Genomic DNA, 14,282 nt, shown 5'->3' with positions numbered 1-14,282 from the left:
GTATAGCTCGAAAGAACAGCCTTTGATTCAAAGAAGGAAAAATCTCTGACAAAAATAGTCCCAGTTTCAACGCCAACTAATCCCTTGATGGTAAAACTTGAAAGAATAGCCTATGATTAAAAGAAGGAAATATTTCTGATGATCATATTGGCAGCTAGAATGTTATCCAGAGTTTGCCCACGCCTCCAAATCCTTTTGATAATAATTCGGCCAAACGGCATTCGGCCAAACGACCCTTTCGGCCAAATGGCATTCGGCCAAATGGCGTTCGGCCAAACGACATTCGGCCAAACGGCATTCGGCCAAATGGCCGGACACCTCTAATGTTGATGTGTTGCTGCTGTTCTGTTTCCAGTCCAATTGAGGGTCCATTATGAGTTGCCGTTTCGCCGATACCCAATTATCCGAGTCCGTTAGAGCGATTAGCTCAGAAGAGGGTCAAGTGCCAACCGCTTTCGAGGGAAGAGCAACTGACGAAGTGCCGGGGCTGGGATTCAATCCCTGACCATCCGCTTATGAAGCGAACGTGTGACCATTACGCCACGGGCGCCGACAACTTTCAATCCTTCTCAAAAGTTTGTTTTTTTTTTATATTTGAGTTGATCAGTTTTTATTCGCAATTAACCAAGATATTTTACCCAATCTTTTCCTGAATACCGGAGGAACTCCTGAAGAATAAATAAGAATAAAGAGCCAAAAGGCTAAGTTACTTTTTAGAAAAAAAAGTGTTCCACGTTCAAAGTGAATTATAATCTTTTCTCTACAGGAAATTATTACCCCACATAGAAGCTGTGCATAAAACTAAACTGAACACGAAATAGCAATAAACATGTGACATGATGATACAGTAATGTTGTTCTTATTGCTTCCCGATCATGGTATGCACACATGAAAGACACCCGAACAAATAGTCAATGAAGACACAAGCCCTCTCCAAATCTATGGAAACATATTTTCAGCTGTTTAGGAAGCCTGTCGCTTCATTTGGGCTCCAGCGCTGAACACATCACTTTATGGATCTGTTTGATGGAAAGGAAATCCCATCGAATAGAAGAGTCTTGAATCGTTGTTGTCGGGCTGGGGCGCAACAAAAACGGAAAAACACACTCGTGGATAGCGGGTACCTATCTGTTTGGTGAATAATGTGAGGAAAGCCGGAAAGTACAATTTCCGCCAAGGGTTTTTTTTTTTCATGTTGCAAATATGGGACTCAGGCTGGGTTTGAGTATGGATAATGACAAAAGAAGAAATTAATGCGTGGGCTTTTCGATTTGGTAAATCTCCATCTGTCAATCAACTGATCGGTGAAGCACGAAGAGTAATGAAGCGCAATAAAATAGTTTTAGACTGTGCCTAGGGAATTATTTATTATTCTTTTCACGTTATTTATAATGGGGATTCACGCATTTACGAATCTGGTAACCTGATTTGAGGTCAGGTTTAGAGAAATTTCGAGTATCGTGATGATTGTGAATCGATAATTTGTTAATCTCAATATCAGTAATACAGCAATTTCTCAAATTATTGATACGTTTTCCATAAAGGGTATCGACAAGTTGGCGACCTGTCTGCACCGGTTGAAAGTTAGGATCTGGGAAACCGAACAGCTATCGGAGGAGTCGAAGGAAGGAGTAATCTGCCCCTTTCGCAAGAAATGCGACCATTTGGAATGTGAGAACTTCAGAGCAATCGCTCTTTGGAATGCTGCCTACAAAGTGCTGTTCCAGATCATCTTCCGTCGTCTGTCACCGAAAACGAATGAGTTCGTGGGAAGTTATCTAGTCGGCTTCATCGACGGCCAGTCGGCAACGGACCAGATCTTCACCGTACGGCAAATCCTCCAGAAACGCCGTGAATACCAAGTCCCAACCCATCATCTGTTCATTGACTTCAAAGCGGCATACGACAGTATCGACCGCACAGAGCTATGGAGAATCATGGACGAAAGCGGCTTTCATTGGAAGCTGACTTGACTGAAAAGCAACGATGAACGGTGTACAAAACTGCGTAAGGGTTTCGAGAGAACTATTCAGTTCATTCAAATCTCGCCGGGGACTGCGACAAGGTGACGGACTCCCATACCTACTCTTCAACATCGCTCTGGAAGGTGTTATGCGATGAGCCGGGCTCAACAGCCGGGGTACGATCTTCACGAAATCCGGCTAATTAGTCTGTTTTGCGGATTACATGGATATTATTGCTAGAACATTTAAAACGGTGGCAGAACTGTACACCCGCCTGAAACGCGAAGCAGCAAAGGTCAGACTGGTGGTGAATGCCTCAAAAGCAAAGTACATGCTGGTAGGCGGAACCGAACACGACCGGATCCGTCTGGGTAGTAATGTTACGAAAGACGGGGATACATTCGAGGTGATGGAGGAATTCGTCTACCTTGGAAACTTACTAACGGCTGACAACAATGTGAGTCGTGTAATTCGAAGGCGCATCATCGAGGAGGACCTGCAAGCACTTTGAGTTTTAGAGCGACGCATGCTAAGGACGATCTTCGGCGGTGTGCAGGAGAACGGTTTGTGGCAGAGAAAAATGAACCAAGAATTCGCTGCACTTTACGGCGAACCCAGCATCCAGAAGGTGGCCAAAGCCGGAAGGATACGATGGACAGGGCATGTCGCAAGAATGCCGGGTAACAACCCTGCAAAACTGGTGTTTGCTACTAATCCGGTTGGTACAAGAAGGCGTGGAGCGTAGAGAGCACGATGGGCGGACCAGGTGGAGCGTGACCTGGCGAGCATTGGGTGCGACCGAGGATGGAGAGCGGCAGCCACAAACCAAGTATTGTGGCGTACTATTGTTGATTATGTCTTGTCTTAAATGCGATGTTGAGCAAATAACTGTATGTAATATGTATGTATATAGGGTGCCAAACCACATGTTGGACACTTTTCTACTACTAGTCAGCCGATTTCAAACTAATTGACTTGAATGCTTGTACACGGTTATACTATTCGTATCTCACCGCGTAGTTTTAGTGGAAAATTGCCTAAAATAAAAGCCATGCTGAGATAGCTCCACTTTCCCACATAAACTAATAGTATTGAAGGTTTAGTTCAGAATGTCTCTAGAAAGGAAGGTATACCCACTTCAGCTGCCTAGAAACGAAACATGGTAAATAGCCAAGTATAAAACGTCCCTGACCATCATATTAAAATAAAAACTACTATTCTTATATCTCTTACCTGTAGTACCAGCCACTGTCGTTCTTGGGAGGTAAATAACGTGTTTGCGCCATCGCTGTCCTTTGTTTGGGCGAAACAGTGGCTTTCCCGTTTCGTAAACTCCTTCAGTGCCCCACCGAGGTCCGTTCGAAGTCTTTTCGGTAAACGTGCTTCCTCTGCCGCTTTGAACAACCTGGTTGGATGAGGAAACACTATGAAAATTACCCAATTATCTAAAATGCATGGTTTGGTTATTGAAATCGTTTGACTTGAACCCCAGAAATATTTGAGAGAAAGGAAGGTATGCCTGTATCCTAATATAGGATATTATCAAGAAAATGAGCTCACAGTCATATCTGTGCTGATCTTTAATTCAACAGTCCACTGCCACAATAAAAGCCAGTGTTGGGAATACTCACATACTTCTAGTACAGTTCAGAAGCATTCTATCAAAGCAGTGTATGAAGAACTTTTACATCGTAGTTCTACCTAAAAGTTTGCCGAATAAAGCAAAGGTCGTACACGCATACCAAAGTCGTGAGAGAGCTGTGAGCACGAGGTGAGTATAGGGTATGTGTTCCATCATTAATCTCACGCTCCCATATTCATCCTATTCGAAAACAAGCGATTACGGCACCGATTGATTCCGTTCTTTTTGTTTTCATGGGTGCTCACTTCTAACAAAAAATACAAAGAAACAAAACAAACAGCGCTTCAATCCTTTGTTTTTCGTAGGATGAAAATGGGAGCCACATGCTTAAGAAGGGAATTAATACCCTAAATACGCTTATTTATACTCATTTCGTACTCAGAGCCGTAGCGTGGTAGGGAATCGCGCTTTCCACTATACTCAGTCAAATTTGAACCAAATGACACAACTTTTGGAGGTGAGATAGGTATAGTATCTACCCGTGTACAACATTTCAAGTCAATTAGTTCACAATTGACTGAGTCATAGTGGAAAACAGACGAATATAGAAGCCACCGCCCAAGTGGCGCGATACCCTACCATAGAGCCCTTGGCAAGCATCCAGATTGGTTCCCCACGACAATTGGACATTGTTAATTTGCAAAAAATTGTAGTTTTTTTTTTTTTAACTCTTTAAATATTAGACTTTCATGTATTGAAAACAAACGATTTCTGTTTCTCCTTTCTCAGCATTTTTAATTAGTGTATTTCCTTAGGAATTTCGATAAGTGCGAATACAGTACGAAACAAACCCGTTTTGCATTCAAGAATCTCACTAAGATTAGCACAATAATTAGAAATGATATTTCAGATTCTGAATTACTAACTTATTTTCTGTTTTTTTTTTCAATTGAATTTTGTATGAAAAATATTTTGATTGAGTTTCGGGGGTTTTCAAGTATCCTGAATTTATTTTACCAATTTTCGGCGATAAGTTCAATTGGTTTTATCAGAATTTTTCAATAAGTTGACCAAAGGTTCCTTCTGAAGTTCAATCATCATATTTCTCAAAAGATCTGTACACACATTTTCAATAAACATTAGAAGAACTATGGACATGTGGGAATACCAGGAAGAATTCCTGAAGATATCTCTATGAGTTTTTGTTGGAATCTCTGGAAGAATCTCTGCTGGAATTATCGAATGAAATTATGCAAGAATCTCTGGAGGAATTCATGCAGGAATATCCAGAGGAATGCCTGATGACAATCTGGGAGACATTTAAGCAAAACTTACCAATGGAGCTCATGAACCAATTCTTACAGGATTACCTGGAGCAGTTCGTGAAAAAATGCATGAAGGAATGCCTGTAAGGATTTGTTGAGCACCACTGAAAGAATTCCTGAAAGAATACTTGATAGAATTTTTGAGTAAATCCCTGAAGAAGTTTATCAAGCAATCTCTGCAAGATTTTATAAAGGAACCCACGGACGAAATATGTACTATGGAAATCTATTGAAGAGTTTCAGTAATTCTTCAATATATTTTTTGCCGTAGTCTCTATAAGAATTTCTGAAGGAAGCTCCCGGAAATTTCTAAAGAAATTCACTGCAGGTTTTCCAAGAGAAACACCGGAAAAAAGTGAAATAGTAGTATTGAGAAATACAAAAAAAAAATGGAAATAATCTGTAAATGAATTTGTGAAGGTATTCTTGTGGATTTTAAACTTAATCGCCGCAATATTTTTCAAAACAATATTTGCAGAAAGAAAAAAATTGCCAGATTATCTAATAAAGTCCTTGGAGAAATATCGGAGGTTGTTTTCGTCTTTTTCAGCTTTTTTTTGGATATTTCGGCTTGGCAAAACTAGTGTCGCCCCACAGAAATAAAGGAATCCTTCGAGAAATTTAGACAAGAATCTCCAGAAGAATTTTTGTTTATTTTATAGAATTCCTAAAGAAGTTTCTATTTGATTTTTTCGAGGAACTCTTTGAGATTTTTTCAAATAAACCCCAAGAGGAATTTTCGAAATAACTTTTGATAAATTATTTGAAAGAAACTCAGCAATAAAATCCGAGGGAATACCTTCTGAATTGTATGAAGGAATTTCTGGAATATTTATTTTGGGAAAATAAAAAAAAATTAGAGACGAATGCCGCATAGCGGTAAAATCTCCAAAAAAAAAAAAATAAAAATAAAAATAAAAAAATACACACTGATAGTTTTTTGGATGAATAAGACTTGAATGATTGGTGTTAAATTTACAAGAAAATAACAATTGTATGAATTGAAAGAGTGTCATCTGAATATCTTCCATTGAAATGGAATTTTGCCAAAGAAACATTCGCTAGGATTTGGAAAGCAAATTGATTTTGCTTTGCTCGTCAAAAAACTAAAATAGTTTCTCAAAATAGCGTATGTAGTACATAAATCTCCAAGTAACATCATGATAGATACTCAAAATAACAAAGAGAAATCTGGATATTTGAGAATACGGAAGAACGCAAAAAAATACATGATCAATCTTAGAAACTATAAATAGCGAAATCTTGATAACATTCAAGAAAACCATAGCATCATCCTGTTTCCTTCTAACCTTAGATCATTTGAACGCCCCTCTGAGGCTGACGCCTTTGGCGGGGGCAAACCTGGCCAACCGCACGCTACGGCTCTGCTCGTACTTTTATGACTTTGATATGTGTGTGTGACCTTTACTTTGTTCCACAAACGTTTAGATAAAACTAAAATCTAAAAGTCGTTCAAATACACATTTTCGATAGCATGCTTCAGAACTGAAATAGTAGCAAGTGAGTGTTCCCAACATTGATAAAAGGTAGCGCGAACATAGTCTAATTGTAGACGCGCAGGAAGCATGGATCAGAACAATATGCGAAGGTTTGGTACATCTGTCTATGACGGGCGGCACCAGACTGTGTTAGTATCCACCATCCATAAGAATATTTCCTGACAGACGAAACAATGGTGGAAGCCAAGTGGAATAACTTCAAAGATTTGTTCAGCTGAAACAACCAAAAACAAAGGAACAAAATTACCATATAGCTGATGATAATTATGAAGCAGTGAAACGATACACACTGGAAAAGTTTGCGAGTTCAATAGGAGCAAGGCTGCTGAGAAGGATGAGGTACCATCAAATTTTCAATTACTAAAATATACAGCTGCATCGATCAATTCACAAGAATTTTACGTAAATGAAAATAAAGAACTCTCAAAAAATATTCAGTCTCTTGGTACCCCTACACTATCTGATATAATTTTACAAAGGAGACTGGGCGAATCTGGGCCCGGAATGTACACCAATAGCTCTTTCGAAAGGTCTAATTGAGACAAGAAAAGTTGCTATGGGGCCAAAAATATTCATCATGGGAGAAAAAAGTTATTTGACATTGTATGGGACGGATTTTAGTTGTTTTTGTTGTAATTATTTGCATTATTTTTTACAAGCAACCAATCTCAAATAAACCAAATGTCTCATCTGTCAATGTTATACACAATAATAAATCATTCTATTACAAAAAGCAGATAATAATGATTTCAGGAACAGGCCAGTGCATAGAAAAGGTTGGGGTTTCTGCAAGTTTTTTGGGAAAAAGTGGAGGGGCACGTGTATTAATCTATGTATTAATATTATTATAATGGAATGAGTATAACCAAAGGTATTATACCTAAAAACCCTTCCCTTGAGCAAGTGCTTGTGGAATGTACGGATTCTAATGATGAAACACAGTGAAACATATCAAAATATAAGGGGAGTAGGAAAAAAAATTTTTTGAATCAAGTGAAACTTGGCATTTAATTAAGGTGTCTTAATTATGCATGTGAAGCACAAGGTTCTATGGATAATATTCATTGCTGTACCGTAAGGGTACCAGAAATATTGTGACTTTAGGTAGACGACAATGCTTTCAATAAGAAGCTCGGTTACTTGGGATGTTTGATCTCAGCTAAAACATTGTAACCTTGGGAATAGTAAGTGAATTCAATATACATATAATGGATCTAAGAAGATTCGGATACCGAGAGAAATACCTAGGGCTATTCCAAAAATAAAACGAGATGCAAAAAAAGCTGGCGATTTATGGAGCAAGATACTAGTAAAAAGCAAAGAGTTAGTGGAAAAAGCTGACTATTTGAACAAAAAGGGGAGATTCTGGGAAGAAGCAGATGAATCTTAGAGAAGTCGAGAAAAACCTCAAGAAACTTAAAAAACTGGGTTTTCTATAAGCAACCGAGGGCTCTAGAAACATTCTGGTGGTTCTGAGGAGGAAGTGGTGATTTCAAGGGAACTAGAAAAAATAATAGAATTTAAAGATAGAAGCTTTGGATTCTAGCTAGGATTGGATAAGACTGAAGGGAATAAGGGTTTCTGAGGAACAGCTGTTTGTGTTTGAATAAACGGGCGATTAATTGTGATATGGTATCACTTATATCGAGAGGCACAATAGCAAGCTTTGTTGGCGATGTGGGGACGAATGTCATAAGGCGCAAGGCAGGTCAAACCATCCCAACCCCAAGTGCTTGATTTGTTGCGGGAAATACGCGAACAACATGTATAGCGGTCCTAGTCTTCAAAAGAACTTTGTTGATAAGTCACAGTACAAACCAGAACTGCTGTGACGCAAACCTGCAACTGCTGATTCGGACAGTCACTGAGTGGGAGATGGATATCGCCGTCATAACGGACCACCCATACCAAATATCCACCGATAATGGCAACTGGATCGGCGATATGAACAACTGGTGAATTCCCCGTCCAGGAGTAGGTGTTGGAACAGTTCACTCAGATACTGGACTGTATGACCACTGAGATGATAGGACAAAGACCGGGTGACAAGTGATTCCAATGCCTGGATCGTGTAAAGGGGATGCCGTTTCACGAACTAACTTGGTCAGACTCTGCTAAAGGTTCTGACCATGCTAGGTTTCGCACTGGCTAATGTCGGTACTGAAATGCCTTTAGCCGGAAAGGAGTCAATTATTGACTATAAAGATTCATCCTTGTCAATGAGTAATTGTAGGCCGCGCCTTTGCATATTTTGTCGTGCTTTAGCACGAGGATATTTTTTTTTTTTTCGAGTGCGGCGGCTTCAGAGTTCCTGAACTTGGCATTGCTCATCATCGCCTTCAAAATCTCTTAGTGCTTAGACTCGTTTGTCTGGTTGACGAGGGTGTCTTCCTTCTTGCCCTTGGCATTTTTCGTTATACTTCTTCTTGCCTTAGCGTCCCTAAGCTCATGTTCTTCATTCTTCTTTCTTTTCTTCTTCTGCCTGTCCACAAGATCCAGAAAGCGTTCTGTGGTCGCTGAGGACCTACACATAGTCGTAAGCCCCTGCTCCCTTCGATCTGGGACGAGCCGGCTGATTAAGGCCCACTCTTCCAAGCTTGCAAGTATTACTGCTCTTCACTCTCCGGGTTAAAAACCGGCCTTACGAACGCCGCCTGGTAGCACCTCTCCTGTCGGCTGCGCAGCCACCTCCATTTTTCTGCACTCTATTCATCCCTATTTTTTTGACCTTCATCAACCATGATTCATCCATGACCTCTCCCGCCATACGGGTCAGGAAGAAAATGGGGTTCTCTATACTGACACTTCGCGCACAGCTACCTCATACTGTCCCTACACTGCTTAAAGAGTTACCTTGCTTACCCGCTTCGTGCGAAGAGGTTAAACCCCAGAGAACCAGGAGTCGCATAAGAATGCATGTAGTACACCGTAAAAAGTACTATTTTATGCTTCTATCGCATATATGCATGGCGGAGGAATAATTTTCATCGCATATGATGTTATTTTTGTACTCATTGCGATGTATCTGGAAAAGTCGCATAAGAATTCAAATCAACTTTTATATATTTTTTTATATTTCTCAAAAGTGTGCGACCGAACTCGCAACGTATCAAATAAATTCGCTTAATAGCATACTGAAATCGCATGCATGAAAAAATAAACTCGTTAAAGGGTGCATAAAAACTCGGATAAGCTAGAAACGTTTACGTTGACATAAATCGCATTATATGTGAAAACATTGAAATATTGAAAGAGGTGCTGTTGGACTTTCCACGCAGTGCCAAATAACTACAAAACAGTGAATAGTAATCGTTATGGTTATAAACTCATTAGTTTTGTTTTGTGGCTCTGATAATCAACAATAGATGACGCTAGCCATAGAGGGGAAATGGAAACAGTACGGGAAATTGGGGGGGTGGGTGGGGGTAAGACGGACCGGGTGGGTAAGACGGACCACTGACTAGTTCTGTCACTTAAGAGCTGAAATTTGGCTTTCTTTTACGATTAACTATCTCTTCTTATCAGTTGATGATTATTGAACCACTCCATAAGAGAACACATATGTCAAAAGTGCAAAAAATAATCAATCATTTACCAGGCTACACGCTTTTGTGCTGCGATCTAATTTTGAGGCGGCAATAAATAAGCTTTTTAACATTAAATTGCTAAGTTTTTGCATTTTATTTTGAGTTTCCCAGTAGTTTTAAACTGTTCCGTCCTATACACAACGAAATTCAGGTAAATTTCATGGATTATGAATAACGGTGGTGGAATGAATATTTTGCGTTGTGTGGGGGTAAGACGGTCCACCTTGAGGGTGGGTAAGACGGACAGTGTTGGGGTTACTTTGATAGTGCCGTAAGAAATACATTAAGACCCACACATTGTTCACAGATTGAAATCTATGTAGTACAAAAATGATTGTGGAAGCCGTATAAAGCATTTCATATTGATTTTTTGTTCAAAAATTTATTATATTAGATTTTTTGTTGTTGGAACAGTTTGAACTTTGTAAAATTACTAGAGCATTGCATACTGTTAGGCGTTTATCAGTCTATACTGCCGTGAACCGTAAGTCAGTCCCATATGTAAAAAGTAGGCATTGAGAAAATGGCCTCTGAAGTTTTCAAATTCGATTTCCATGCGAAACTTTAAAAAATCGCCATGAATTGAAAACTTTTGCGATCATCATGAAACTTTCACATGTTGTTTCAAACGTGAAAACGTAGCAGTGAAAAATATAAAACTGGCTAAAATAGTGTTAGGTTTTGTACCGGAGGGTGCATAAGTTCGTAATGGGACTGACTTGCGATTACATTTCATTATGAGACAATATGACTTGATGTTGTTTTTCAATTTTACTGAACAAACTATATATTTTTTTGCACGCAGCTGAAAGATCATCCGAAGAAAGCTTGAAAACGGTCATTAACTCATTTTTGCCCAAAATGCAGATGGGACTGACTTGCGATTCACGGCAGTATAGAGGTTTCGAATTTACAAAATAGATTTTAATTTGCAAAAACACGTTTCGCTAAGAGATTTGAGGTCAAATTTAGATTCTACTATGATTGATCTATCGAATACAAACGGCCACAAACATCATTTAACACAATTAGAGGCGTATAAGCTAAATTTCCAAACCTGTCCATCTTACCCACCCTACCGGTCCGTCTTACCCACACTGTTGAAAAACATACATTTGGAGATCACTTTTTAATTATCTCAAAAGTCATGGAAAATCAAATTTTATTGCAAAATCGGCTTGCAGACTCTAAAGTACCTTAGTTGAAGTAAATAGTATGGAGATAGAATTATAATTATCGCATTGTTTACACTGTAAAAATAGAGTGTTTCCTAAACATGTCCGTCTTACCCCCACCCCCCCTACCGCTTAGTCGGTTTTATCTCCAGGTAGTCTGGCGAACACGCACGTAAAGTGTGGCTTGTTTTTTTTTTCGAACATTATGAGGTCGCATAAGGTGTTATGTTACGTCGCAATAAGGCACACCGTACTTCACGTAAGATGTAGCTTCAAGTCTTTTGGCGTTATTGTTGTCCCGCAAATGCACGTATATTGGCTCCACTTTTGCACGCATAAGGCACTTTTGCTGCATCGTATGCGATGTAACTTAACTGCATAAAAGTGCGTATAACATGGTCATAAACTTCATTATACGTGCTAACTCGTTGTCTGGGGCCCGCCACAATCGCTACTAACTGATTTTTGATTATTATTGTTCTCAGTTTGCAACCCCACGAGTGCCAGTGGAAAAAACGTCCGCCACGCCATATGCATTGACGCGTGAGGGACAAGCCACTGTGACGGGTGCATTGGATAGATACCCCACAGGCTTCGTTAACGATGGAGCACCTTCTTCAGCACTTCGATCATTTATTCCTTAATTCCAAGATATCCAAGATATTAAAAGTTTTTGACCTTCTCTTTTACTCTTCCAGTAGTCCGTGTTGATCTAATGATTTGGTCTTGCTGACATTGAAAGTTAGACCTGTATCAAAGAAACGTTCGGCTAGGTCATTAAGCTTACTCTGCTTGACAAAGCACCATTGGTCTAGTAGGGCTACATCATTAGCCAAATGGAAGTCGTTCAGATGCTTCATAGTGATGGGCTGCTAATGTAGCTTACAATTAGATCCACGGTCAAATGCCCCACAAATATCTCGTTGATTACGATAAGGAATAGTAGCGGTGATAGTACATCCTTGCCTCACAACCCTTGCGACAACCAGGTTGGTCGAATAAAGCTTGACTCTTATGAAAGCGATTTTTATTTCATACTACCTTTATATTTTGACTTTCTTCGAGTTTCGACTGTTGGTGATTATGTTGGAAGGGGAATGGCGCTCAGTCTTTGGAGGAATAACTCAAAAACGGATTCTTAAGCTTTCATCCGACGTTTCGGTCGCTATATTTCGCCTTCTTCTGGGAATTAACTATGCTCCGTTTTGTCGTAACCCAAGTAACCACGAAGCCGTATATAAGTGCATCAATTTTGCCATATATTAATAATTAAAATTATGAATATAATGCTGCATTACTTTAAACACCCCATTGAAGCAATATTAAAGTCGAAAAGGGCCCCACTAAAATCAAATTAGTGCCACATATTGCAGCACGCTGACAGCCTATGCTAAAGTAATATAAATGCATGTGCTGTACATTTGCATTTGACATGCTTGATACGTGCAACACGAAAAACCAAAACAAAAATCTATTTTTAGCACCGTTTCGTTATCGACGGTACTGATGCCCTCACACATTAATGTTTTAACCATTATTTTTTTGTAGTCGGATCGGGAGTCGAACCAGAAGTGTTGAAGACCGCTAGATGAGTTCCATACGCGCTGGTACCTTGGACCGTTTCTGCTGCAGTGATAACAACAGATATTTCATTAACTAAAAGGAAAATGTTCTTCTATCTCAATCATTGTAGTAGAGGGTAAAACGACTATGTCATATGTAATAGAATACAGTAAATTATCTCATTCCGATAAATTACTGATAAATACATAATACATTTTAGAAGATATTCAATCAACATAAGAAAATTAAAACCTCGATTAAAACACCCTTCGCACATTGCTCATATGCTAATTGTGATTTCTATCGTTATTGGCATGTGATTGCAGCGTACAGAAAAGAGAAAAGTTCATCTCTAAATAGCTTTTGCTGTCGTCGATCGGTGGCTCAAACGGGGATTAAGTTGGACGGGAGTCGAACCAGAAATGTTGAAGACCGCTAGAGTTGACCGTAAAGTTGTTCAATCTTCTTGATTTCATTTGTTTACCATTAGAGTCAAGCTTTTATAATTGTATTGTTAGAGCAAACTTTGCTAGTTTGTACATTGCATTTATTCAGTTTTTGCAGTGTTGAATTATTGGATTATCTTATATCACCTTTTAATAAACCCGAATGTAAAGAAAAATGCAATGCATCATCACATTGATAATGCCAATCTAATGGATTATTGCATGACAAGTGTGGAATTACTGCATTTCGCATTGCAAAGGTTGATATTCAGTCTAATTCGTGCAATGTTATAATGCTTGTGGTTACTTGGGAAGTATGAGCCCACAGCATAGGCCACATTTGTCCCAGACGTAACGTATCGTCTGCCGCCGCCGGCGGATGGATGGGATAAAATATCCGAAAAATATCCGAAAAACTATCCGGGTCGCAGAAACATTACAAATCAAGTTGAAAATTTACCCCAAAACAAAAAGATATAACTTTTTAATATGTTCAACACTTCATCGATAAAAAAAAATAAAACTTACACATTCATCGGAGCTGTGACATAGAAAGCGGTTCGTTTTGTACTGTCGTGTGCTCTCACCAGTGCCGATAGACCTAAGCCTTCTGGTGGGGTTGCCTTAATCTTACTTAACAGCCATCGCAGTGCGTCGTCCGGTGCATCCTCTGTGACCGGGAGGTTTTCCACGCCAAACGTGGTGCGAGATCAGGCAGGAAAATAAAATTAAAGCAGATACGTTTTCGTTTTTCATGCATTCTGTCCATGTGGCGAGGTGTGACACTGTTCGGTTGATTCTTACCTGGAAATTCAATCACCACGTCGCACTGGGTGGGAATCTTGTTCAACCATAGCCTTCGTGGCGTCATCAGGTGCCCCGCACAAGGCACTCGACGTCGGATCAGTCTGGATGCTGTGGAGGAAAATCGGGAACGAAAAATCGGGGTTAGTGAACCATCAATAATCGACGAAGTGGGTAGTAGGTAGGAGGGCTGATTCCCAAGTAACCACGAAGCCGTATATAAGTGCATCAATTTTGCTATATATTGATAATTAAAATTATGAATATAATGCTGCATTACTTTATACACCTCATTGAAGCAATATTAAAGTCGAAA

The 14,282-nt window shown here is 39.5% G+C and overlaps 1 protein-coding gene across 15 annotated transcripts in view; it reads right to left on the bottom strand.

The window, feature by feature from the left end:
* Positions 1-14,282, bottom strand: part of LOC109621958 (anoctamin-8) — a 121,073-nt gene that overhangs the window by 77,147 nt on the left and 29,644 nt on the right. For all 15 annotated transcript variants that reach the window (XM_029869104.2, XM_062851066.1, XM_062851067.1 and 12 more), the window contains 3 exons: positions 13,967-14,077; positions 13,691-13,832; positions 3,198-3,369 (listed from right to left, as the gene is read on the bottom strand). In XM_029869104.2, the coding sequence (XP_029724964.1) occupies positions 3,198-3,369; positions 13,691-13,832; positions 13,967-14,077 (425 nt within the window). The remainder of the gene's footprint in view (positions 1-3,197; positions 3,370-13,690; positions 13,833-13,966; positions 14,078-14,282) is intronic.

This window comes from Aedes albopictus, chromosome 2 (assembly GCF_035046485.1).
Source record: "Aedes albopictus strain Foshan chromosome 2, AalbF5, whole genome shotgun sequence".
Taxonomy (NCBI): domain Eukaryota; kingdom Metazoa; phylum Arthropoda; class Insecta; order Diptera; family Culicidae; genus Aedes; species Aedes albopictus.
The sequence above is the reverse complement of the archived record's forward strand: the minus strand, read 5'-3'. Positions and strand labels throughout refer to the sequence as shown.